The 23,972-nt window shown below is 34.5% G+C and overlaps 1 protein-coding gene across 3 annotated transcripts in view; it reads left to right on the plus strand.

The window, feature by feature from the left end:
* The first annotated feature begins 423 nt into the window (after positions 1–423).
* Positions 424–23,972, plus strand: part of LOC126808814 (rab GTPase-activating protein 1) — a 41,189-nt gene continuing 17,640 nt past the window's right edge. Inside the window, exons 1-12 of one of the 3 annotated variants that reach the window (XM_050533788.1) lie at positions 424–547; positions 3,904–4,254; positions 11,156–11,360; positions 14,251–14,274; positions 16,786–16,969; positions 17,091–17,350; positions 17,984–18,050; positions 18,492–18,594; positions 19,399–19,565; positions 19,958–20,114; positions 22,508–22,755; positions 23,186–23,299. In XM_050533788.1, the coding sequence (XP_050389745.1) occupies positions 3,942–4,254; positions 11,156–11,360; positions 14,251–14,274; positions 16,786–16,969; positions 17,091–17,350; positions 17,984–18,050; positions 18,492–18,594; positions 19,399–19,565; positions 19,958–20,114; positions 22,508–22,755; positions 23,186–23,299 (1,842 nt within the window). In that variant the 5' untranslated portion in view covers positions 424–547; positions 3,904–3,941. The remainder of the gene's footprint in view (positions 548–3,903; positions 4,255–11,155; positions 11,361–14,250; positions 14,275–16,785; positions 16,970–17,090; positions 17,351–17,983; positions 18,051–18,491; positions 18,595–19,398; positions 19,566–19,957; positions 20,115–22,507; positions 22,756–23,185; positions 23,300–23,972) is intronic. The other 2 variants (XM_050533787.1, XM_050533789.1) reach the window with 2 other exon arrangements.

Here is a 23,972-nt window from a genome sequence, read left to right on the forward strand (position 1 = left end):
CTACTTAAAAATGAACTAGGCCTATTTTAAATTTTAGAGGGCCCAGGTTCGCTCCTAGCTGGTGTTATCAGAGAGAGTTCCTTAAAAATTGGGATTTTCCGGTGCGGTAGTGCATGACTGCATGACAATTGACGGAGGTTTTGACAAGGCTAGTCTTGAGTCAGTGTCTAGTCATTCGGATGGGTGAAAACCGAAGTCTTGTGACGTGCAGTGTACACCTTTTGGAATACGAAATAAGAGTAAGCCCGGGCAAAATTTCCCTCATTGCACACTGTAAGGTTGTCTTCAATAGCACAGTCCGTGTAGAAAAGTAGGGCGTTAAATTCCACTTCATTTCTTTACATTTATTTTTTTATAACCGCATTTCAAAATATACTCTACTGGATAATCGTATAAGCGAGTCTGGTTATTCAAGATATAAGTGACGTAATGTCACAGCGCCATCTATCTGTTTTCAGCCATGTGCAATGTTTTGGTTTTATGACAGATAAAAATAACGTTGTTTTGACGGCGTTTCCTGCATAATGAGCCATTTCATAATAGTAAGGTATAAAATTTTAAAGATACATCGTATTAAACCTGCTAAATTTTCCTGTGAGAAGGTTATTTAGGATCTGTTTATTACAGAAAGTATGTTAATCAATGACAATTGTTTTCCATACAATATTATTCCTGTGTCGTCGTACGTAGTACGTACACAGCAGACTCCGTCATGATTGACAAATTCATCAATCATAAATTGACTTTGTAGTTAAATTATGATGTTATCTGTATCTTATTCTAAATTTCACACAAGGAAATAATAATGTTTCCTTAGGTTGTTTTTTTTACACAGTTTTTTAAATATAGAATAAATTTGTTCGCCTGTTTATTGGCTGGTGCAGCTTGGTGGTACTGCCACTGGTAGGCTACAGTTACTGCAAGTGGTGATCTTAATAATAATTATGATCTATTTGAAACTAAAACTATTTAATGGGCTAAATCGCTATTCTTGGCACCTATAAATGGGTCGCAACGCATATAATAATGTAATGTGAAATTGTGAATATAGGCCTAATAATAATAATATAATAATAATAATGATTTATTACACAACTGCACGAGTATGGTAAAGCATACAATTTTAATACGACAATAAACATCAAAGAACATAGAATAAGGTTTACAGAGGTTTCTAAAAGTAAAAGTATATTAAATTATATTAATAATGCTTGTAAGGTGGGGGGGGGTTGGATGGCTGAATGGTTAGCGTGCGCGCGCTGTATCCTAAAGTCTGTCATTGAGTCGACTGGCGTGGTTTCGAATCCCCGGTTGTATGTGACAAGGAGTAGGGTCGTCTGTCCAACCTCGTGGGTTTTCTCAGGGTCCTCTGGTTTCCTCCCACTGCTAAAGACCCCTACGCGCAAGCGAATTATTGAAATAAAATTAAACCATATGTTAGTCCCGAAATGACCTAGTTTGTGTCAAGTGGACGTTGAACCCCATTTCTCTCTCTCTCGCTTGTAAGGTATATATTAGGCCTTACATAGCTTTTGGTATTTTAAATTAATGTCTCCTTTAAAACATTTCATATACAAACGTTGCAACATCTTGTATACATTTATCATCGTTCATTATATGCATTATTGAATCATTCAAACTAGTTTTAATGTGATGACTTAAAAACTTTTTCCGAAGATTTTTGTGGGCGGAGCAATGGAGAAGAAAGTGCGTTTCATCTTCTACCCCTCCACTTGTACAATTTTAACAGGTCCTCTTATAACTGTGGACAATAGTTTTTTATGCCTTCCTGTCTCTATTTCAAGCCTGGCGTTTTTGTTCATCTGGTAGACCCAGGTATTTCTCAGTATCATAATTTGTCTTAATTTTATAATAAAAATCATTTTTTGTGTTAGTTTATTTTAAGGCAATTATTTAAATTCTTAAAAGTTTGTCCTTTTTCAATATATTTCCAAGTCTGAACATAAATATCCCTCAATCTTTGTTTGAACATCTGTAGAAAAGCATCTGTATTGAAAGACTGAGGGATAGATTGTTCATACAAACCACCCAGTCCAGTCTCGTCTAGGACATATCTAATTTGATTACTCCATCGACTTACAGTAAGTTATAGATGAAGATAAAAAAAAAATTACAACTAATCAAAAATTATCACACTCATAGTTGTACAATAAAGTCAAACTTTTGCTATTGTCTAGAACTACTTACGGTATTCCAATACAAATACTTGTTGACATTTCTAAATATATATATAGCTGTTATAACTTGTGTTTAGAAAACACTAGAAAATTCCATCAAAATAAATTTTTCTTTCAACATTATTCATTTGTAAATTTTGTTTATGCCATCTCTCGTATCTTTTGGCGTCTCGCGAGAGTTCTTCTTTAGTTTTCACTTAAATTACCAATGATACACAGGCACCATCTATTTTTATACGCCCACATTGAAATGTGGTCGTATATTGTAGTCACACCCGTCCGTCGGTCCATCCCTCGCTCTGGCGTCCACAAGCTAAAGTTAATATCCAATTGACTTTAAATTTATACACAGTGTTTAAGGCCATGAAACGAAGAAGCCTATTGATATGTGATAATTACATGTACTGCAAGAGTTATGGTCCTGGATCACTTTGAAATATCTTGTGGACGCTCTGGAGGCTAAAGTTACATGTAATATCTGATTCACTTTAGATTTATACACAGTGTTTTCAACGATTTACGATGATTACTGCCCTTGATCTCTTTGCAGCTCTAATGGCTAAAGTTAACATCCGATTGACTTTCAATATTTAAACACAGTGTTTAGGAAATGAAATGGGGTTTAACGTCCTACTGTTCTGCTCCTAAACTGGGCTAATGAAGACGGGCATATGCCATACTTTGTGCTATGAGGGAAATTTTGCCCGGGCAGCGGCACTACGGCCTACTCTTATATCGAATTCCAACTGCCAAGGGATCTTTAATGTGCACGCCCATGTGTACACGGGACCTCGTTTTTTGTCCCATCCGAACGACTAGACAGCTGTCCTTGTCAGGCCCTCCGTCCTGCATCACTGACAAGGGGAAACCACAGTGTTTAAGGTCATGAGACGAAGAAGCTTATTGATTTTGAACAATTTCTGATAATTACTACCAGAGTTATTGCCCTTGATCACTTTTAAATATCTTGTTGACACTCTACAAAATGGCGCTCCTTGTATGCAAATAGTGTAAAAGTTTGTAATACCAAGGTTGTGGACCCTCCAGAAGTCACAACTTATAAATATCTTTATATCCCAAATATCTCAGTCCATTTCAATATTCGCACATTTCAGACCATAACTTCCTGGATTATGGCCCCTGATTGTACAAAAAATTTTTTTTTTGGGTTTCTTTTAGCTTATTCTCTATTCATCTCTTTCAAAATGTGGGCGTATCTTGCCAGGCAACCGCTGGTTTATGATTAAAAAGTACTGTCTGAGTGATATATAATTGCGACTAAATACATCACTGGAATTTCAATGCATAATTGCACATACATGAACACATTCAAAATTACAATATCTTATGCACTTGTACTAGTATGCTGTCTTTTTGTTGAGGGTAAAAGTATGAGTGATAATTGCGACTAAATATATCACAGGAATTTCAAGAACAGAAAGTAGGAAAAACTAACACAAATTAAAAGATTTGATTGGTTAGTAGTAGTAGACAACAGGTGTACCAGTTAGTGCCTTGAGAACTTGAGAATAGATATTTATGAAACAAAAAACTGCAATAGGGGCAGCTAGCACTTTCTTAGGCCCTCCCAAAAGTGTGCTACTTCATGACTAAATTCAAGAGGTGAGAAATTTACTTTGGGCCAATATCCCCCCCCCCCCTTCATCTGATCAAATATATGCTAATTATATTTTACATTTTGTAGGTTAGAATAAGATGAGGATAATTTGTGATGATTAAATTATGATGGATGATTCAGTTAGTAGAGAATCTGTTGACTCCTCTTCTACTTCTGATGAATTTGTTGTGGTAAATGCTGATCCCAAGTTCAAACTAACTGGCGACATGAGTGATATTCATAAGGAGATAACCGACCCTGCTGCAACCAATGGTAACACAAAGATGGCCACTAGTATCACTGATAACAATTTAGGTCATGTGATACCAAATAGCCAATCCGCTGATGTGTTATTGCCCGAAGGAAGTGTTGAAAATAAAAGTTATCTAGAGAATGATATTATTCAACAAGGTCAAAGTTCATCAGAATTACAACAAAGTAAGTAGCGCAACCAATGCCCTTTACATATACCCCCAAGTCAGGTAACTCACCAACATCCCTCTCTATTCGGATAAATGCTAGGGATTTGGTGCCAAACAGTATCTGGTCAGCTCTATTTATCTCGACGACCAGTACATGTATCTAAAATACTGTCAGGCTGCATTTCCCAAAGCTTGCCCCAACCACCGGCGGCATCAGTCGCCATTGTCTAACATGTGTACACTAACACTTCTGGAATTTTGTTATAACAGAAGTTAAAATATGACTATCGTAGGCACCCAAGAATAATGCACACTTTTTACCTCTGGGCAGGCCACTCTGAACTAGGGGTATCAAAATTCGAAGATTCAGTGAATAATAAGACAATTTTTGTATTACATGTACATATTTTGTACAAATATTTTCACTTAAAGTTACTGAACAATACTGTTTCTTCTTAAAATGCAAAATTAAGTTCCTGTATGACCAAAATAAGGGTTCATAACAAGCTTATAGGATTTTCTCCATCCTTTCAAAATAAAAATACATCATACATTAATACAACAAAAAATTAAACTGAATAAAATAATATTATTGTCACTTTAAAAAATTTTTTGTGACTTTGTTTTCTTTGGAATCCAATATTTGCTTTTTTAGTTTAAACATACATTATGCAAGAGCTAAATCTGATTATTGCAAGTCTTTATTTAGGCTTCAGATGTCATAGAAATTATAAATTAGATCTTTATTTACACAACAAGCACAAAATCAAATCTGTAAGCCCACGGATGGCTTGGATTTAAATGGGATTTCGTTGACTGATTTAATTTTAAATGGCGTCATGAGTGGAGATCAACCGTTACGTTGACGTCATACTCCCGGAATGAGGCTAAATGATAGAGTGTACAAAGCAAGCCGCTGTTGTTGTGTTGAGCGATGCCTTAACAAATGATATCTAAACTATTTAAAGTGCAATAAACTAAACACAGATAATGACAAATTATACAATTCCTAGAGACTGTGTGATGACTAATACAGACGTACAGGTCTTCTGTCATAATAATAATAATAAAAATATTTTTATTTCCCCAATAGGCATGACGCCACTGGTGTATACCTAACCTATAGATTTATCATAATTGTATTATAATATTATGTCCTATATTCAATTGATTTAATGCATGCCCAAAATACAAGTAAGAATGAAAAGTTACCCTCTCACTCATTTTGTCCAATTGTTATAAAAATCCAAAAAGGTAAAACACAAATTCGGATATGATGACAGCAGACAAAAGACAGCAGAGATTATGTAGGTGGAGTTAACACCTCTCAATCAAACGATCGGCCATACTATAAAGAATCGGTGAAGATGGAATTCAATCCCATTTCTAGTCAAAAATTACACTGTGATACATGTCACTATGTTCAGAATAAAGTAATTTGACTGAAATTTTCAATATATTCTTCTTTCATTATCTAGTTTTGAACTGTTACAGCAAGAATGGCTAACTCCTTATAAAAATCTCCCATAATGTATCTTTAAGATCAACTAGTTTTAATTGTGCATGTGGTCGTATATTGCCGTCGCCTCCGTCTTTCAGTCTACTGTCCACAATTTCTTGTGCCACAATCTACAGACTAAATTTATTATCTGATCATAATGAAGTTTATATTGTTTACAACGCCAAAAGTTATCATCCGATCTTTGTGAAATTTATAATGCATTATTTGAATTAGTTAAACGAAGAAGCCAAGAAGCCTATTAAATTTAAGCAATTTCCGTTAATTACTTCTAGAGTTATAGCCCTTGATTAACTTTGTTGCACCTTGTAAACGCTCTTATCTGCCAATCTGTATGAAATTTACATGCGTCATTTAAATTAGTAAAAAAAAGAAGAAGCCTATTGAATTTCAGCATTTTCCGTTTATTACGTCTAGAGTTTTGGCCCTTGTTTCAATTTGTTGAACCTTGTGAACCTTTTGATGCCAAAAGTTATCATCCGATCTTTGTGAAATTTATATGCATTATCTAAATTAGTGAAATGAACAATCCTATTGAATTTCTGCAATTTCCGTTTATTGTCCCCCGCCTTTCAAAGAAAGCAGGGGACTATTAAAATGGGTTCGTCTGTCTGTCTGTCACACTTTTTTGGGACACAATAACTCTCTTTCTAATTGAGCTACAATGTTCAAACATGGTGTTGGTGTTTATTAGGTCAATGCCTTGATGGAGTTCGAAGATGAGCATTTTCGGCTAAGGGGAAGCAGAGACAAGCAACTTGATTGGTTGATGATTTGGGACATGATAACTTTAGTTCTAATTAAGTGAGAGTGATGAAACTTGGTGTATAGTTTCATTACATCAATACCTTGACTAAGTTCGATAATGAGCATTTTCTGCTCAGGGTAAGCAGAGCGATAAGCAATTTGATTGGCCGAGACCTTGAAACACAATAACTCTCCTTCTAATTGAGCTAGAATCTTCAAACTTGGTGGGGGGGTCACGGTGGCTAAGTGGGTAAAACGCTGGCTCGCTAGCCTGGAGGTCGGGTGTTCAATCCCTGCATTGGCCGAGAAAGTTCATCCAGATTTCCCGGCGTGGTTCCCCCTTGTCAGTAATGCAGGACGGGGGGCCTGACAAGAACAGCTGTCTAGTCGTTCGGATGGGATGAAAAACCGAGGTCCCGTGTACACATTGGCGTGCACGTAAAAGATCCCTTGGCAGTTGGAATTCGATATAAGAGTAGGCCATAGTGCCGCTGCCCAGGCAAAATTTCCCTCATAGCACACTGCATGGCATTTGCCCGTCTTCATTAGCCCAGTTTAGGAGCAGAACAGTAGGATGTTAAACCCCATTTCATTTCATTTCATTTCAAACTTTGTGTATGTGTTTATTAGGTCAATACCTTGATGGGGTTCGAAGATGAGCATTTTCTGCTTAGAGTAAGCAGAGGTAAGCAATTTGATTGGTTGATGCCTTTGGACATGATAACTTTAGTTCTGAATGAAATGAAATGGGGTTTAACCTCCTACGGTTTTGCTCCAAACTGGTCTAATGAAGACGGGCATACGCCATACAGTGTGCTATGAGGGAAATTTTGATCGGGCAGCGGCACTATCGCCTACTCTTATATCGAATTCCAACTGCCAGGAGATCTTTTACGTGCATTCCAATATATACACGGGACCTCGGTTTTTCGTCTCATCCGAAGGACAAGACAACTGTCCTTGTCAGGCCCTCCGTTCTGCACCACTGACAAGGGGAAACCACGTCGGAAAAACTTTAGTTCTAATTAAGTGAGAGTGATGAAACTTGGTGTATAGTTTCATTACATCAATACCTTGACTAAGTTTGATAATGATCATTTTCTGCTCAGGGTAAACAGAGCGATAAGCAATTTGATTGGTCGAGACTTTGGAACACAATAATTCTCATTCTAATTGAGTTAGAATGTTCACACTTGGCATACATGTAGGTGTCTATTAGGTGAATGCCTTGATGGAGTTCGAAGATGAGAACTTTCAGCTTAGGGTAAGCAGAGATAAGCAATTTGATTGGTTGATATACATGAGACACAATAACTTTAGTTCTAATTAAGTGAGAGTGAGGACACTTGGTGTATAGCTTTATTACATCAATATCTTGACTAAGTTCGATTATGAATATTTTCTGCTGAGGGTAAGCAGAGCGATAAGCAATTTGATTGGTCGAGACTTTGGAACACAATAACTCTCCTTCTAATTGAGGTAGAATGTTTAAACTTGGTGTAGCCGTTCATTAGGTGAATGCCTTGATGGAGTTCTATGATGAACATTGTCTGCTTACGTAAGCAGAAATAAGCAATCTGATTGGTTGATGCTTTGAGGCACGATAACTTTGGTTATAATAAAGTCAGAGCGATGGAACTCCGAATATAGATTCATTATATCATTAACATAACTAAATTCGATGGTGAGAATTTTCTGCTTAGGCTAATGAGTGATAAGCAATTTGATTGGTCAAGACTTTGGAACATAACAACTCTGCTTTTAATTGAGGCAGAATGTTTAGACTTGATGTAGATGTTCATTAGGTAAATGTCTTGACTGAGTTCAATGATTAACATTTCGAGCTGAAGCTAAGCAGAGCTAATCAATTTCATTGGTCAATGCTTTGGGACAAGATAATCTTGATTCTATCTGATAGTGATGAAACTTAGTGTATAGTTTGATTGCTTGATACATTTGAAAAAAAATAAATGAGCGTTTAAATAATGTGTGTCATCTATTTATTTTGGGATTTCGACGGGGGACATCAGCCTCACTGTTGGCTTGTTACTTCCAGAGTTATGGTCCTTGTTTCACTTTGTTGAACCTTGTGGATGCTCTAACGTCAAAAGTTATTATCCGATCTGTGTTGAATTTACATGTAATTTCTGTTAATGACTTCTAGATTTATGGCTCTTGGTTCACTTTGTTGAAATGTGTGAGCGCTTAATTGACAAAAGTTATCATCCGATATGTACGAAATCTATGCACATTATTTAGATCACTAAAACAAAGACACCTATTGAGTTTCAACAATTTCTGTTAATGGACAATATTGGTGCCAGTCATTATATATCACATATGTGAAAGAACTGGTTAAACACGTTCCAAATCTTATTTTATCACAGTGATCATTGTTATGATAGATGCGTAAGCAATGTTTCAACAATCAGAAGTGAGGAACGCAAAAGGAAAACTCGAGTTATCTCTCTATATAACTGACTTAATTGACGGGTGATAACAGATACATGTACATGGGTGAAGACCAAAAGTTGTTGTGTGAGACTTTGAAAGGTTATCTGACAATTCATAAAAAAAATTGACTGTCACTAGATAAGAGAATATGAAAGAAAAATAGAAAAAGTCCATGTGTTACCATGTTTTTATAAGTATAGAATAAATGAACATGTGAATGTACGGACTGTTTCTATTTTTCTCGTGTTCTCTTATCTAATGACATTCAATTACTTTTTTGAATTGTCAGATATACTCTTACAGTCTCATATAACAACTTTTGGTCTTCGAAAGAATTATTAGTGAGCAGAAATTCGCCCATGTATCTGTTATCACTTGTCACTTCAGTCAGTTATATAGAGGGATAACTTGTGTTTTTCTTTTGCGTTCGTCACTTCCGATTGTTCAAGCATTGATTACACATCTATTGTAGCATTGATCACTGTGATAAAATGATATTTGGAACGTGTTTAACCAGTTCTATCACACATGTGATAATGACTGGCACCAATATTGTCCTTTAATTACCTCGAGAATTACATGTATGGTCCTCGCTTCACTTTGTTGAACCTTGTAAACGCTCTATTGACAACAGTTATCATCCAATCTGTACGAAATTTATAAGCATTATTTAATCAGTAAATCACTAGAACGAATAATCCTATTGAATTTCAACAATTTCCGTTAATTACTTCTAGAATTATGGTCCTTGTTTCACTTTGTTTGACCCCTTGTGATCGCTCTAATGACAAAAGTTATCATCTGAACCGTATTAGATTTAAATGCATTATTAAGATTAGTAAAATGAAGATGCCTTTTGAATTTAAGTAATTTCTGTTAATAACTTCTACAGTTATGACCCTTGTTTCACTTTGTTAAACCTCGTGAACATTCGATATCAAAATGAAATTGATGTCAGTGTCTTGTAAATACTCCTATTAGTAGGCTATTACCTACAAAAGCATATATGTGACAACCCTTGTCGACTGCTCAGGCGATTTAGCTACTGTGGGCATATGTTTTGTTGCCTGGCAGCCTGTCTTTAAATGAAATTCTCTCCCTGAGTATCAGCAATATTTCTGTTACCTTGATAATATTTAATTTGATGTTCAAAGATGATCACGATACAGGGGCGCCGGAACGGCGCGAGGGCCAGGGTACCAAAAGATAAGGTTCTCTTCCCCAAACCTCTAGAAAATTTTGAGGTTTGGCAATTCCGAAAACGCTGTTTAGAGCGCCTCTAGCATTCCAAATTCCAACATAAAACCCTTTAAAATACATGATAATGAAAGAGACAAAAGCCTGATTATTCACAAATTTTCGTATCATGAGCAATTTATCTCATAAAAAATTATGTAATTGAAAAGGCTAATAACTATAATGAAACTACAGTGGACTCTGTCACATCCGATCTCTGATCACTCCGGATTGCTGTGACATCCGGTATGATTTTCATGTCCCGATTTATTTCCTTATTACTTCAGCCAAAAAATCGCTGGTAAATCCAAATTCTGTATGTTCCGGATTCCGAAATCAATCAGCCGTCCCATCACATAATTTCCATTGAATCGACACCGTATAATCCGTACTTCAAACGGTGGGTGTGAAGCATCCAATTATCGGTGAGATTAAAACTCAATGGGTGTGAAGCCAGAAAAGATTAACAAGTAATCACCAATCAGTTATCGGTGAGATTAAAACTGTGTTGATTACTTTGATCGGTAAAGCAGTGAACCCGAGTTGTTTTAAGGGAGTGGACAAGATCTACCTGCCAGTCAATTGGTCGGCCAATCGCAAAGCTTGGATGACAGGTGCCGTTTACTTTGATTGGCTTGAAAAACTGGACATAGAACGACAGATTATAAATGACAATTGACTGAAGACGGGGACGATGAAAAATATACATTAACGACAGACTTGACCTATTCAAAATTCCTACGCATGCTCAACGACATTAAACACTTCGCACAGATTAAGGACGAAAATGAATAGATTAGAAAAAAGGTCGAAAACTTTCATCATTAGGGCATGGGTATACATGTATACCCCAGAAAAGGGCAGGGTACCATTTGTATACCCTGGTACCCGGGTTCCGGCGCCCCTTTCTAAATAATACGTACAGTATATGAATTTACATTTGTGATTGATTTCTTTTCAGAGTGCAACAGATCAACTTCCTTACCAAGTTTTCCGTCTGGTGATTGTACTGTGTTTAATGGAGTTACCTACCTTGGATGTGCGATTGTTAATGCTCCCCGGAGTGAAGTAGAGATATATCGTAATATGGCTATTATGAATGATCAAACTCAGCTCGCCATACCAATCATATTGTCTGTACCTAGTACATCAGAGGGTGTCATTAGGTAGGTATTCAGATTTATTATCAACATTCAAATATAAGAGACTTACAAGAAATTACAACAAGCAAATAGTGAGTATAAAACTTAAATGGGACCTGCTCCAAGTTGCTTTGAATTCAATGCACATGAAAATGGCAATCCCTCTTTCAAAAATGAAATTGACGATTTCATTGTTTTTTATATATTGATTTGTATTGCTGGATGAGAATCTGTCTCCATTATCCCAGTAGATAAAACTAATGTTTATATTTTATCCAATTTTGTGTTCCAATGTCAACATAGTAATGGTAAGAAGTCCAACAACTGTTTAATCTTTTCAAACAAAACTTTATACGTGTAGATACTGTCCCATAACTAATCAAAATAACACATTAGATCAACCAATTAAGCACAGTTGAACTAGGAATCAGTGTTATTATCAAACATTTCAAATCAATAAATTGATCATCAATGATATGAATGTTCTTGAATACAACAATAATGCAATTTTCTGATAGTGATCTGCTGCTTATGCTACATTATTTTCATTAAAAATATATATGACCCGCTTAAGGTCATATTATTTCCATTACATATAAATTTTCTGTACTGTTCAGTGTTCAGATTACATGCATTATTTGCACAACCCTTTTTGCTCTAAACTAAAATTTGACACAAACACATTGAATTAGCAGTTTGAATATTTTCTACCATAGTGACATAATGCTGTTTGTTGACTACAATAGTGGTCACATCAAATGCTGATTTTACTATTTGAATGTTCTAAGTCCTTTGAATGATATTCGAACATTGTATCCAATTAAAATGATCTCTTTTTTTATCATCATTCATGCATTTTTAAATTTCTTATAATGGAGAATCTTTCAAAATTTCCCATTATCTGTTGATTTATTTTTAGAATAATTATAATCAGTTGATTTCATTGAATTGTATTAGTATTGATTATTATTGATTCCTAAGGCGATAAAAAATTATCAAATTTTAGTAGTTTTAAATCTCGACTGACCACAAAATCAGTTTGAATAGTCTTGAAAAAGTATTTAAAATTTTGAATACCAATATTTGTGTGAGCAGTAGGATTCAATTAATAGAACCCCTTTCTTGCTGTACATAAGCATTTTGTGTAGCATATGACTAAAATAGGAGCTGTTGCTATTATTAAATTATTGGCGTATTTAGGAAAGAAATAAAGTTACTAAACCAGATAACTGCAATACATGTTTTGCCATATATATGAATGAAAAACAAAATTATGTCTTTCATAAAAGCATTTCTCTTCTTTTAAAACTATATTTCTTTTTTTTTTTAGTCATTTATTGCATGAGTAGGTTCGGGAGATAATGAGTTACTGCATGAGAGTTCTTGTATTAACTATGGTCTGTAACATGTCATCACTACCCTAGGCTCAGACTTTTAGCCTGACCTTTTTCCTACTCGATTAGATGGTTATTGTGATTGTTGACAGCCACTTTTTGTTTTGGACACACCTTTCATCAATCTCGATCCCTTCCTTTATCTCTGGTAAAACTCGCCGACAATTTGATCAGCGTGAAATCGATTCCTAAGCTCTGTCCCCAGTAGCTACTGATTGGAAGGATTTGTTAGAATGAAATGTTACTGATTTCTCGACAGTTACATGTAGACATCGATTCGTTGCATGAATTACATATTAATGATCCTTGGAACATTTTCCAGCTCTTGACATCAAAAGTTCATTCGAAAACAGCCAATTTGATGAATTACTCGGAACTTTTTTTAGCGCACAATGTGAATAATTCAGGTAAATATGTGAAATTTCTGAACAAACTCTAGTTTTAAGCAGCCATCTTAGATCTTTGTGAAGCGACCAACGGAAGGATACATCACGTGACATTCGAAATGGCCTGGCAAGTTTTACCAAAGATAATCATCTGCAGAAGTTGACGAATTTTACACATTTTGCAATGTATTATGTAAATACTTTATGGAACTGAACCATGTTTGGACTGGTATTGCTTTTAGAGATTCAACTTGCACAATATTATAGTTCACAAGGGATTAAAATCCCTTTGATCACTGTCTAAAAAGCAAGTCTTAGGAAAGAGGTTTAGGACATATTAAAAATGATTTGTATGATCTTTCTGACAGATGAGATAACCAATTATATTAAAAAGTAGTGATGAGCCAGGAATAATGATATGTTACACTCTGTGATTGGAAGCATGCATAGCTGACCGTGAAGTTTGGATTTTTTTTGATTTTTTTTGATTTTTATTCCCTTTTCGAACACTAAATTGAATGTCTTTTTATATGATTGCTTTGAATTGAAACTACATGCACATGTACTTCGTAGCATTTTAGAATTGATAATTGAGTTCCTCCAGGAAGTTGGAATGTAGGAAGTAGAAGCTCTTTCATAATTGTTCTAAGTATCTCGGGGTTAGAAAATCTCATCTTCCTTTTTGTATCTCCAAATGATATACATGTATATCTTAAAGTCAGTCACTTCAAAAAAATGTAGATTAGCATGATATAAAAATTAATTTCCCCCCCCCCCCCCCTCCCCTCCCCGAAGACAAACCTCACACCAAAACAATTTCCTTACTTTAAAATTGGATGTCTTAAGGCAAATGTGGATATACACAAATTAATTGTATATGTAGCATGCCAATTATCTTTTAAATTATATCAGTTGGGTCATTTTATAATGATAAACATTTTTTTGAATTGGTTTACATTCCAATTAAGGACCAAAAATTGGTATGAAACAGTCTTTAAAGGCCAACGAGGCATTCAAATTATAATCAGAGCTACTCCCTTCATTTATTTCCCAGGTTCTGTTTATTACAAAATGTTATTTTTGGTTTTTATTAATGAATTTTATCTACTGTGTGTGTTTATTTCCTACTTTCAGTCCTACTGATGCCAGTGTGGTTAGGTAGTGTATTTAAAATAATTTAGTCATTTTTAGTTTGTTCCATATTTTTTTTTTTTTTTTTTATTTCATACTCTCTATTTCCTTCATACTTTATGATTTTTATTCACAATTTCTTATTCATATGTACATGTACTTATATTGTAGTTATGTCCACTGCTCCATGTCATCTTTTCTGGCATGAATTATCTAACTTAACAAGTCAGTTTTTATGAGAGACAACATGAACACTTCATCATTTTCATAATTATCTTAGTTCTTACACATGTACAGTGTAATCTACACTACTTGACCTAAGCGCGGGTCATTTATAGACCAATACTGTAGTTATTTATGCAGGTTGTATGAATTTTCTGACTAGTTCATCTGAAAATGAGGAAGTAACATTACCATCTTATATATATATATATCTACACTACTTGACCTAAAGTGTACCAGGCTACATGGTTGTCTGTGATATCACCTCGGTGGAAGCGGACGTTAAATACAACAAACTACTACTACATGGTTGTGAGGATAACAAAATTGTATGACCAATGGATATGCAACATACAAACTATGTGCATGTATTGAGTTACATGTCTTGTCAAGCATAGATTACAATTTTCAAAGTCAAAAAAATTACCATTGTTGACAACTTGTACTTTTTGTCTGGATAATTTTCAATCTCTATTTGGTAAAGCTAATAATTGTCATAGAAAAATTAGATCTCATGATTTGTTTGTGTAAATTTGTAAACTTTCCTTTATATTTAAGGTAGTCCCAAAATGACCTGGTTTGTGTCGAGTGGACATCAAACCCCTTTTCTGTCTCTGTCTTAATATACATGTTCACTAGCGTATCCCTGTAGTATAACTCTGTTGATTTGTTCCATGAATATACATGTAACCTGCATTATATAGGGAATTAGTGTTCAGTATGTATTAGGCTGAAGGGCTTCATAATAATACTGTTTTTGTTCTCTAAATTTATACACAAGAATTTTATATACTAACACTCGAGTCAAAATAGACTATACCAAGAAAATATATTTCTTGAAAGTTAAATCCTATTTGGAAACAGTAATAAGATTATGTAGCCTTAATTATAAAACCAATGTATGCAGTCATTGATTTAAAGCCAATTTCAATTTGGATTTCTATACCTTTTCAATATGTAACATGTTTTTTTGTTATTCAATGTTTATGTTGTGAGTGGTTTTAATGATTGTGTGTGGATTTTTTTAGTTTTTACATGCTGGTTGTGGTCTTAATTTGCTTGTTCTTTCTATGTTTTGTATAAGGCTTGTATGCAAAAGTGCTTTTATTTAGATTGTTGATTTCAACAGAAAGCTTTATGCTTTATGCAAATATATATTATTACACATAATGTACTCCGAATATAAATGAAGTGAGTTGAGGCTCTGATTAGAATTTTAATGTCTTGTTTTCCTTACAAAGCCATTTCATACCGTCTTTTTGGTCTCCAAATATTACATCTTTAAACCAATTCAAGGAAATGTTCATCATTATTGTCATTGTGAGAAAGATAATACCAATCATTTGAAAATATATCCATATTATATTAATTTTTAAAATATTGAATATGAAAGACGAAAATTTTTGAGTTTTTTAGCAGATATACAGGATTTAAGATGGTGGGTGGATGATGAGCTGGCATGGTATTTGAGCATAAATTGCAACATTGAAATTTACATTATGTTAATTTGCATGTTTATAACCATTCTAAAAATACCAAATACATGTCATTTTGTACACATTTCCTTGATTGGTTTAAATATGAGATAATTCGAAGGATTATAAAGCAGCTACAACTCCCTTCATTCTAGCCTGCTTCCTTGTTAATTTGATTTCATCAGACTTCAAGAATTAGAAGGTTGTTTTGGTTTTTTTCAAATACATACTAATATTTTCACTTGACAGTGTTTCTTTGTTACAAAAGTTTCCTTTACATGAATTATGTTTATGTTTTTTTATTATCGGTACATTACATCGTAACTACATGTATTCATAATAATTATTCATAATAAACAAGGAAAAATCTTCATTTGTAAAATGTATGATTATGTTTTATAGAACATGACATAAATGAATTGTTAAGATTACCTGTAAGACCCAATTTGAATAATGGAAGTTTTATACATGTACAATACAAATTGTCTACTGACTACAGCTACTCAATAAAATATATCAAATGGCTTATTCTTAAGTCTATGGCAAAACATGTATTATTATCATCAGAGCCTTAGTTTTAAGCAGAGAATAGACCTCACAAATACACATGAACTGTCTGCATCTAAAGATCTAGGTTTTTGTTTCTTAGATATAAATCAATTTATAATTGGAATTTTTGTTTTTAATATTACAACCTTGTATATAATTAATTGTAATTTGCTATATTCTGTGTAGGTGTTAGTGATCTTCAACTAACAAATTATATGCTTACCAGAATAGAAATAGAATATTTGCATATTTGGCTATGGGTTGCTAATTTGGAGAATATTGTATATTTCAGACTAATAGATCCAAGTAGTGATAGTGAAATAGCAAGTTATCGAATACATCGCATATTATTCTGTGCCCGCGGCCCGGCTGATAGCAACGAAAAGAAGTGTTTTGCGTTTACATTTAGTTATGGAGATACAGCAGAATCAGCAATATTTCAATGTCATGTGTTTAGATGTGATTTGGCAGAAGCTGTAAGTATAATGTCTTTTCAGTAATGTTGAAAATAGCCCCAAAATTCAAAGGGTTTAACCAAACCCTTCATGCTATAGTATGGCAGCCATATACTCTATCAGTCTGTTGACTATTTTTCAGGTACCAAAGATTCTGTATTGCTTTGCAACAACATTTCGACGAGTGCCACGTAGTACGAGAACCATTTCCACCAGTAGTCTACAAGAAGCAGAACAAAATCATGTTTTTACCGTGGGAATAGAATTTAAAGAGGATGATGGGAAGGGAAGTTATACCGCCTGTCCGAAGGATAAAAATATATTTAAATTTAAGTGTAATATAGAGAAACGTATTGTTATATCAGTTCAACAAACAGGTCTGTCAGATCTTAAAATAGAAAGGTAAGTTCACCATTTTATCCTATATGCACCACTCATCCAACTTTTCATATCTGATGGCTATATGTTGACAGATGTTGGTCTTGTTAGATATATATAACTATGTGATCTTGGTGAGTAGCTTGGATGTCTCCCAACATGCAATTTGTGGTACTGAGTGAATAGACGTATAGAGTATGTGTCATGTGAGTTTTACAGTGTGTTGTATGTAATATGATCATGTGTAATAAAGAATTTGAAAATGGTTATCTGACTGATTAACAGGCCTGGGCAAGAAAACTAGTTTCTGTATTGGGATAATCAGGGGATTTGTGGTCTCTTCTTGTCATGGAATATTAGCCGTGGAGGGGGTCTCAGTCTCACTGTTAGCTTGTTAAGTCTTTTTGTCTTTGGGTAAACTGCAAAAATCAACCTTGTCAGAATAAGTGTAATTAACACATAACACATTAAGAGACAATTCCTCAAATGTTTTAGTCAACTTGTAAAAAAATGTCTAACCCTCAGAAATGTAGATAATTTTGCGAAAAAACTGTGACATCACTGCTGCCGGAACAATTGGAAAGTTAATTAGATTGAAAATAAATTATATTTTCAGGAAAAAAAAAATTATGATTTATTTGTTTGAATATCTTTCAGATGTTTTGGTTTGTTGATATCACCGGGTAGAAATGTTAAACACAGTGACATGCAGCTCATAGAATTGGTAATATCAAAATTGAATAGATTTTTGCATTTGTACAGAAATAAACCAAGGGCAAATTTTTCCGAAATTCTGCCTGACTTTGAATTGATTTTAAAAACAGAAACCCTGTTAATTTCACAGAGGGCTAAAATGAACAAATTGTATCCTGTTAAATGTTCTTAATGATTGAAAACAAGAAAATGTCTGTTCAAATTCTCCATTTTAAAAGTTATTACTCTTAAAGATTCTGCGCAGAAATTTCTCCAAATGTTTAAAATCCCGTAACTGATGGGTGAGAATAAGGTCTAAAAGACACACTGTAGATCATAAACCCTGTTATCTTTGCAAGTCATTTATACATGACAAAGTGTATTGTCGCTTGCCTAACCTTGTGAGTTATCTGTGGTGGCTGCAATTTCCTCCCATAATTTAGAATATTTAACATATAATTTGTAATTATAGGTATCTATGGGTTATCAGTCAGATGGTAGATCCTATACTATATCTGGACATTGGGATCCAACTGAACAATGTTTTGCTGTTCTTAATACAGAAACACCTAAAGGTATGGCTGAATTTAGTATGAACAAATGGCAGATATGTAGACTAACATATTCAAGAAATTAATTCCATCAGGAAATACTGGAATGCATAGTTTCATGACCATCAACTGGAAAACTCATCGTAATTAGTCTCTGACAAGAATTCATGGGTTTAAAGGCTAAGGTTAACCGAGTGTCACAATTATTTTCTGAGATTCATGTAACAAAATTGTGTCAAGAATTTAATGCTTCCTTGATCCTTAACTTAAACATAACTTAGATTTGTCACTGTATACAATATTCTAACCAGTAGGTCATGCCTCCATGGGTGTTTGTGATATGATATAAACCAACTACAAAAAATAATTAACCTATAAAACTGTGACCATTAAATGCACAAAACGTCTTTATGAGCCATGCGCCTTTCGAAGAAAATAAACTATTAAAATGTGTTCGTCAGTCTGTTCCTATGTTAACTGACTACAAAAAAAGAATTAACCTATAGATAAAGCTGTGACCAATAAATGCAGTATTGTCTTCTTTTTGTCCTTTGCCTTTTGAAGTCTGCCCATCCCTATGTCCTCTCACTTTTTAGGACACAATAATTGTGCTTCTACTTGTTGTAGATATTCATTAGGTGAATATTTTGACTGAGATCAATGATGAGTATTTTTCTGCTTTGGCCAAGCAGCTCTGTCTGCCAGTCCGTCACACAATAATTCTGCTTCCAATTAAGGTAGAAAGTTAAATTTGGTGTAGAAACTGTAGATGTTGGAAGGAAATTTTCTTTGTATATAAGTCTTTGTAAAAGTATCAATTTATTTCAGATACGCGAGTTTTTCTCACAGTTGCTGTAGATCTAGTCATATTTGGTATTCAGGAGCCAGTCAGGTTTGCCATAGAATCAAAAGCCAAAATATTTTCTCAGACAGAAAGATTTTGGTATTTTTCTACAAAACCACATTATGAACAATTTTATGTTAGACTCAAACAGGTAGGCATATTTTTGTTATTAAGGGCTATTACATTAGGTGGAAATGTGATTTTTTAAATTTTGGATATGATGTGTAGAAATAAAATGTGCATAAAATAACAAATCTTTCCTTGTCAGTCGCTTTTTGTACGCCCACATTGAAATGTGGTCGTATATTGTGAACACCCTAACGATCTTTATGAAATTGTCTTGTAAATGCTCCCATTACCTACAAAAGAATAAATATGCAACAACCTTTGTTGACTGCTCGACTAATTTAGCTGCTGTGGGAGTATGTTTCGTTGCTTGGGAGCCTATCTTTGTACTTCTTTGGGTGCTAACAACTACAAAAAACACCTCTTCTCGGTAATATTTTGTTTTGCTTATTACATTTTATTATTAATTGCTATTAGATTGACGGTAATGAGAGTGAAGATGGCTTATTTGAAGTATTAAGTGTTGATAGTCAGACAGAGTTAGAGAGAAGATCTGGTTTAACACTTAGTTTAAATCCTAATCGAGCCATACCTGACCCAGTTCAAACACCACAAGATATTGATGAAGAGTCAGGTATGTTATGATTGAATGGTACTCCATCCTGTTCTTAAGAGCCATTCCACGAAGATTTTAGAGGGGGAAGGAGGGTCCTATTGAGTTCATATTTACAGGAGGTTAGTCGACCCATCGAGTCTACTCCCCAGCCAAAATCGGCGATTTTAGAAATCAACCGTTTCTGAGATACAGGCCGATTACGTTGATTTTTGTCTTTTTCGGGTCAAATTTCGACCATTTCTGTAGCATTGCTACAGCAGTTAATCGACCAATGGCGAACTAGGTTTTGGTTGGCGATTATAGTTTGGGTCTCACCCTACAATATTATAATGGTCACCCAGTGCAACCTCTTTTTCCATAGGTGTCATGAGACTACACAAAATATGTGTCTCTGCAGATACCTGAATTATACACTTTCTCCAAATTGCGATACCTCCACTGGAGCTGGGTTTGCGATAAAAATGAAAATCATTTTATATGCAGCTTGACCTGTTCTAACAACATGAAAAATAGAATCGTTGTCAACTAACCTCCAACATTATGAGAATTTGTGACGAAAGTAACAAAATTATTCACTTTTTGCGTCGATTTTTTTGTTTCTTAACTCCTCTAAGTGTTGGGATTTCGCCCGTACATTCAGAACATGTCCTACGCTTTTTTCCAAATAGTTGAATAATATTCAAAATTTCAAAATTAATATAGTGTACTGAGTATAACTACCACTTATCCCGATTATCGTTGATAATAGGCTGGTTTGATTAGACAATTAAGTGATCAGCATATTTATCATGTTATCCTGTCTATACACCTACCTTGTTTACCTGCTTAATCTGCCTTGCTTGACTGACTTATTCCTTTGTCGAGAAATTCAGATGATCTCACGATTGACGGTCAAATAGGCGGTTTTCATGGAAATTGGGTTTGTTTTGCATAATTGCCGACTTTTATCCGCTCTAACTCGACTGTTTTTCAAAATTTTGGATTGAAATTTTGCATAGAAAAAAAATGTTCAAATAATCAGGATCGAGAATTCGCAAAAATCCATATTCACTGGAAGATGTCATCTTGGATTTGTAGACTGGATACCAAACGACACCGAGACTAAATATTTTGACAAAGCAGGTTGAAAGGGAGTCGGAGTTGATATATTGACACTTTGAGTATCAATTTAGGCGATTGGGTACCCGAATAATCTGCCGATGTATCCCAATCAAAACTGAAGTTTTTGGTAACTTTCGACATGAATTTTCATACTGTTGCAGGTTAACTGACAACGATTTTATTTCTTCTGTTGTTAGAACTGGTCAAACTGCAAATAAATTGATTTTGATTTTTATCACAAACCCTGCACCAGTAGAGTTATCGCGATCTGAAGATAGGGTACATTTTAGGTATCTCATAACACGTATCTTGTGTAGTATCCTGACACCTACAGAAAAGGAACTTGAACCGGGTGACCACGATAATGTGATAGGGTATTACCCCGACTCGTGAACAACAAAAAACGAGTTTTCCAGTGGTAGTAGTGCGACAAATATAGCTAAAATTTGGCCTGCAAATGGCAAAAATCAGCCGAAAGACATAATCAGTCTGTATTTCGGAAACAGTTGATTTCTTAAATCAGCGATTTTGGCTGGGGAGGTAGGGTCGAACAAAACTCTGCGAATATGAACTCAATCGGCCGACCTGCACCTTCGAACATCTGCATGATATTGCATGGTTTTCTCATGGAATGACTCTTAAAGGCTTCATACTGCTCTGATATAGCATTTAAGTGGTTGCACAACTCTGTTAGACTGCAGGACTTGATATCCTATTTGGTTGGCAAGGCAAGAACCAACCAATTTTAAATTGATAGCTCTGTTTTGAGTTCTTTAAACATACGGTAACATTAGCTAGTCTACAGTATGTCATTGTGAACCAGAGTTTAGTAAACTGTAATATTAGAAGCTACACCATGCTTAAACTTGGCTTGCAGATAGTCTGCTGATAGTGATAGTAGGGCTTCTAGAAGTCATTCCGTGGTCTAAGGGGAGATAATTAGGATGTAAAGAACTTGTTTTCTCCTTTTGTCTACTATTTTCCATACGAAAAAATCGGTTTTAGAAAATATTAAAAGTATTTTTTTGATTTTGCAATAAACACAATATCAGCTGAAGCATTTTTCATTGCAATAAATTAATATTTACATATGTTTCTTCTGTAATGTAAATTTGAAATTGACATAACAAGCATAAATTAAGTACATTTTTGCATGATATCCCTGAAGTGCAATAATTATTCTATATAGGTACAAAATTTGAATCAATGAGTATTAACTTAAATAAAAGCCACTTGATGATGGATTAGTTACAGAAATCTTTATTCTTCTGAAATGTTGCAAATATGAACCCAGATAAATTTTTTAATAGATGGTGACGAGCCATTATTAAGTGGTTCAGGTGTAGTTAGCAAAGAAATTACAGATGAAAACCTCTTGGATGCTTGGCATGATGTTCTTACCAAGTGGCATCAAAATCTGTCACAACGACCAAAACAAGTTCACCATCTGGTTAGAAAGGGAGTACCGGAAGCTCTACGAGGGGAGGTTTGGCAGCTTTTAGCTGGTGTTCATGAAGGGAATGATTCTTATGAAACATACAGAATATTAATCAGCAAGGTATGTAGTGTTATTATAGTAAATTTGATAAGGCTTAATCCACCCAAAAGAGTTATCTACATAATAATTGATATCTTTAATTCATCATTTCATGATTCATAGTGAAACATTACGTAAGGGGGATGGGGGCTACTTGTATTAGATATTTTCTTCTTAACTGACCCAACAATTCTGAAAAAAAATATTAGACATGGGATTGATTATAAAGTGTCTATTTTAAATGTCAGATATTTACAGATTCAACATCAGTCGCTCAACTTAAAAGTTATACAGAGCTGTAACTCAATAAATAATTATAGATGACCTGTAACAATATGGTGTTAGTAGGCCTACTGAAAATAAACCATGGTGACTGAAGATTTAGTTACCTTATAACTATCAGTTGTCTTATGTAGTTTCTTACTTCTACATATGTGATTTTATTTTCTAGGAATCAGATCATGAATCTGTGATACAGAGAGATATTAACCGAACATTCCCTGCTCATGATTTCTTTAAAGATGCTGGAGGATCTGGACAAGATTCTCTGTATAAAATCAGTAAGGTATGAAAAACTGGATTCTTGCAATGTGGGGAAAAAAATATTAAACAATAATCTCTTTAGAAGAAATAATTTGTAGCTTATTCTAGGGTGCCCCAGCATAAATATCTCCAAATATTTGGACTATTATACCACAATATTTATATAACAAGCCTCAACTTAGTTTTTCACTCTTATAGTCACTAAAACCATTTAAACATCAATAAATATCTGGTCATTTTTGAATGCAAATTAGGTTACATCATGTAACTTACATGCCCATGATTTAAAATTAGTCACGCTAAACCTGTCTACCGCCTGTTCTCCGTTTGATTGACAGACCTGGATAATAAAGACTATTTTCTATGAAACAGTACAGGAAACTAGATCAAAAAATCTAATTTATTAACTTGCAAGTTATGCAACTCAACATTTGTTTTAAGAACCTTGAAAAAGCAAAAGGAAAATATTACTAGTATTCTGTTTTTGCACAACCTGCAAGCATCGGAGATATTTAATTATACTAAACCAAAAGATGCAGCTCCTAAGGGTATAGTTAATAATAAAGCAAATTAAAAAACAAAATGAATATAATCTTCTAAAGCTGCTGGGGGGTTGGATGGCTGAATGGTTAGCGTGCGCGCGCTGTATCATAAAGTCTGTCATTGAGTCGACTGGTGTGGTTTCGAATCCCCGG

Source organism: Patella vulgata, chromosome 1, assembly GCF_932274485.2.
Source record: "Patella vulgata chromosome 1, xgPatVulg1.2, whole genome shotgun sequence".
Taxonomy (NCBI): domain Eukaryota; kingdom Metazoa; phylum Mollusca; class Gastropoda; family Patellidae; genus Patella; species Patella vulgata.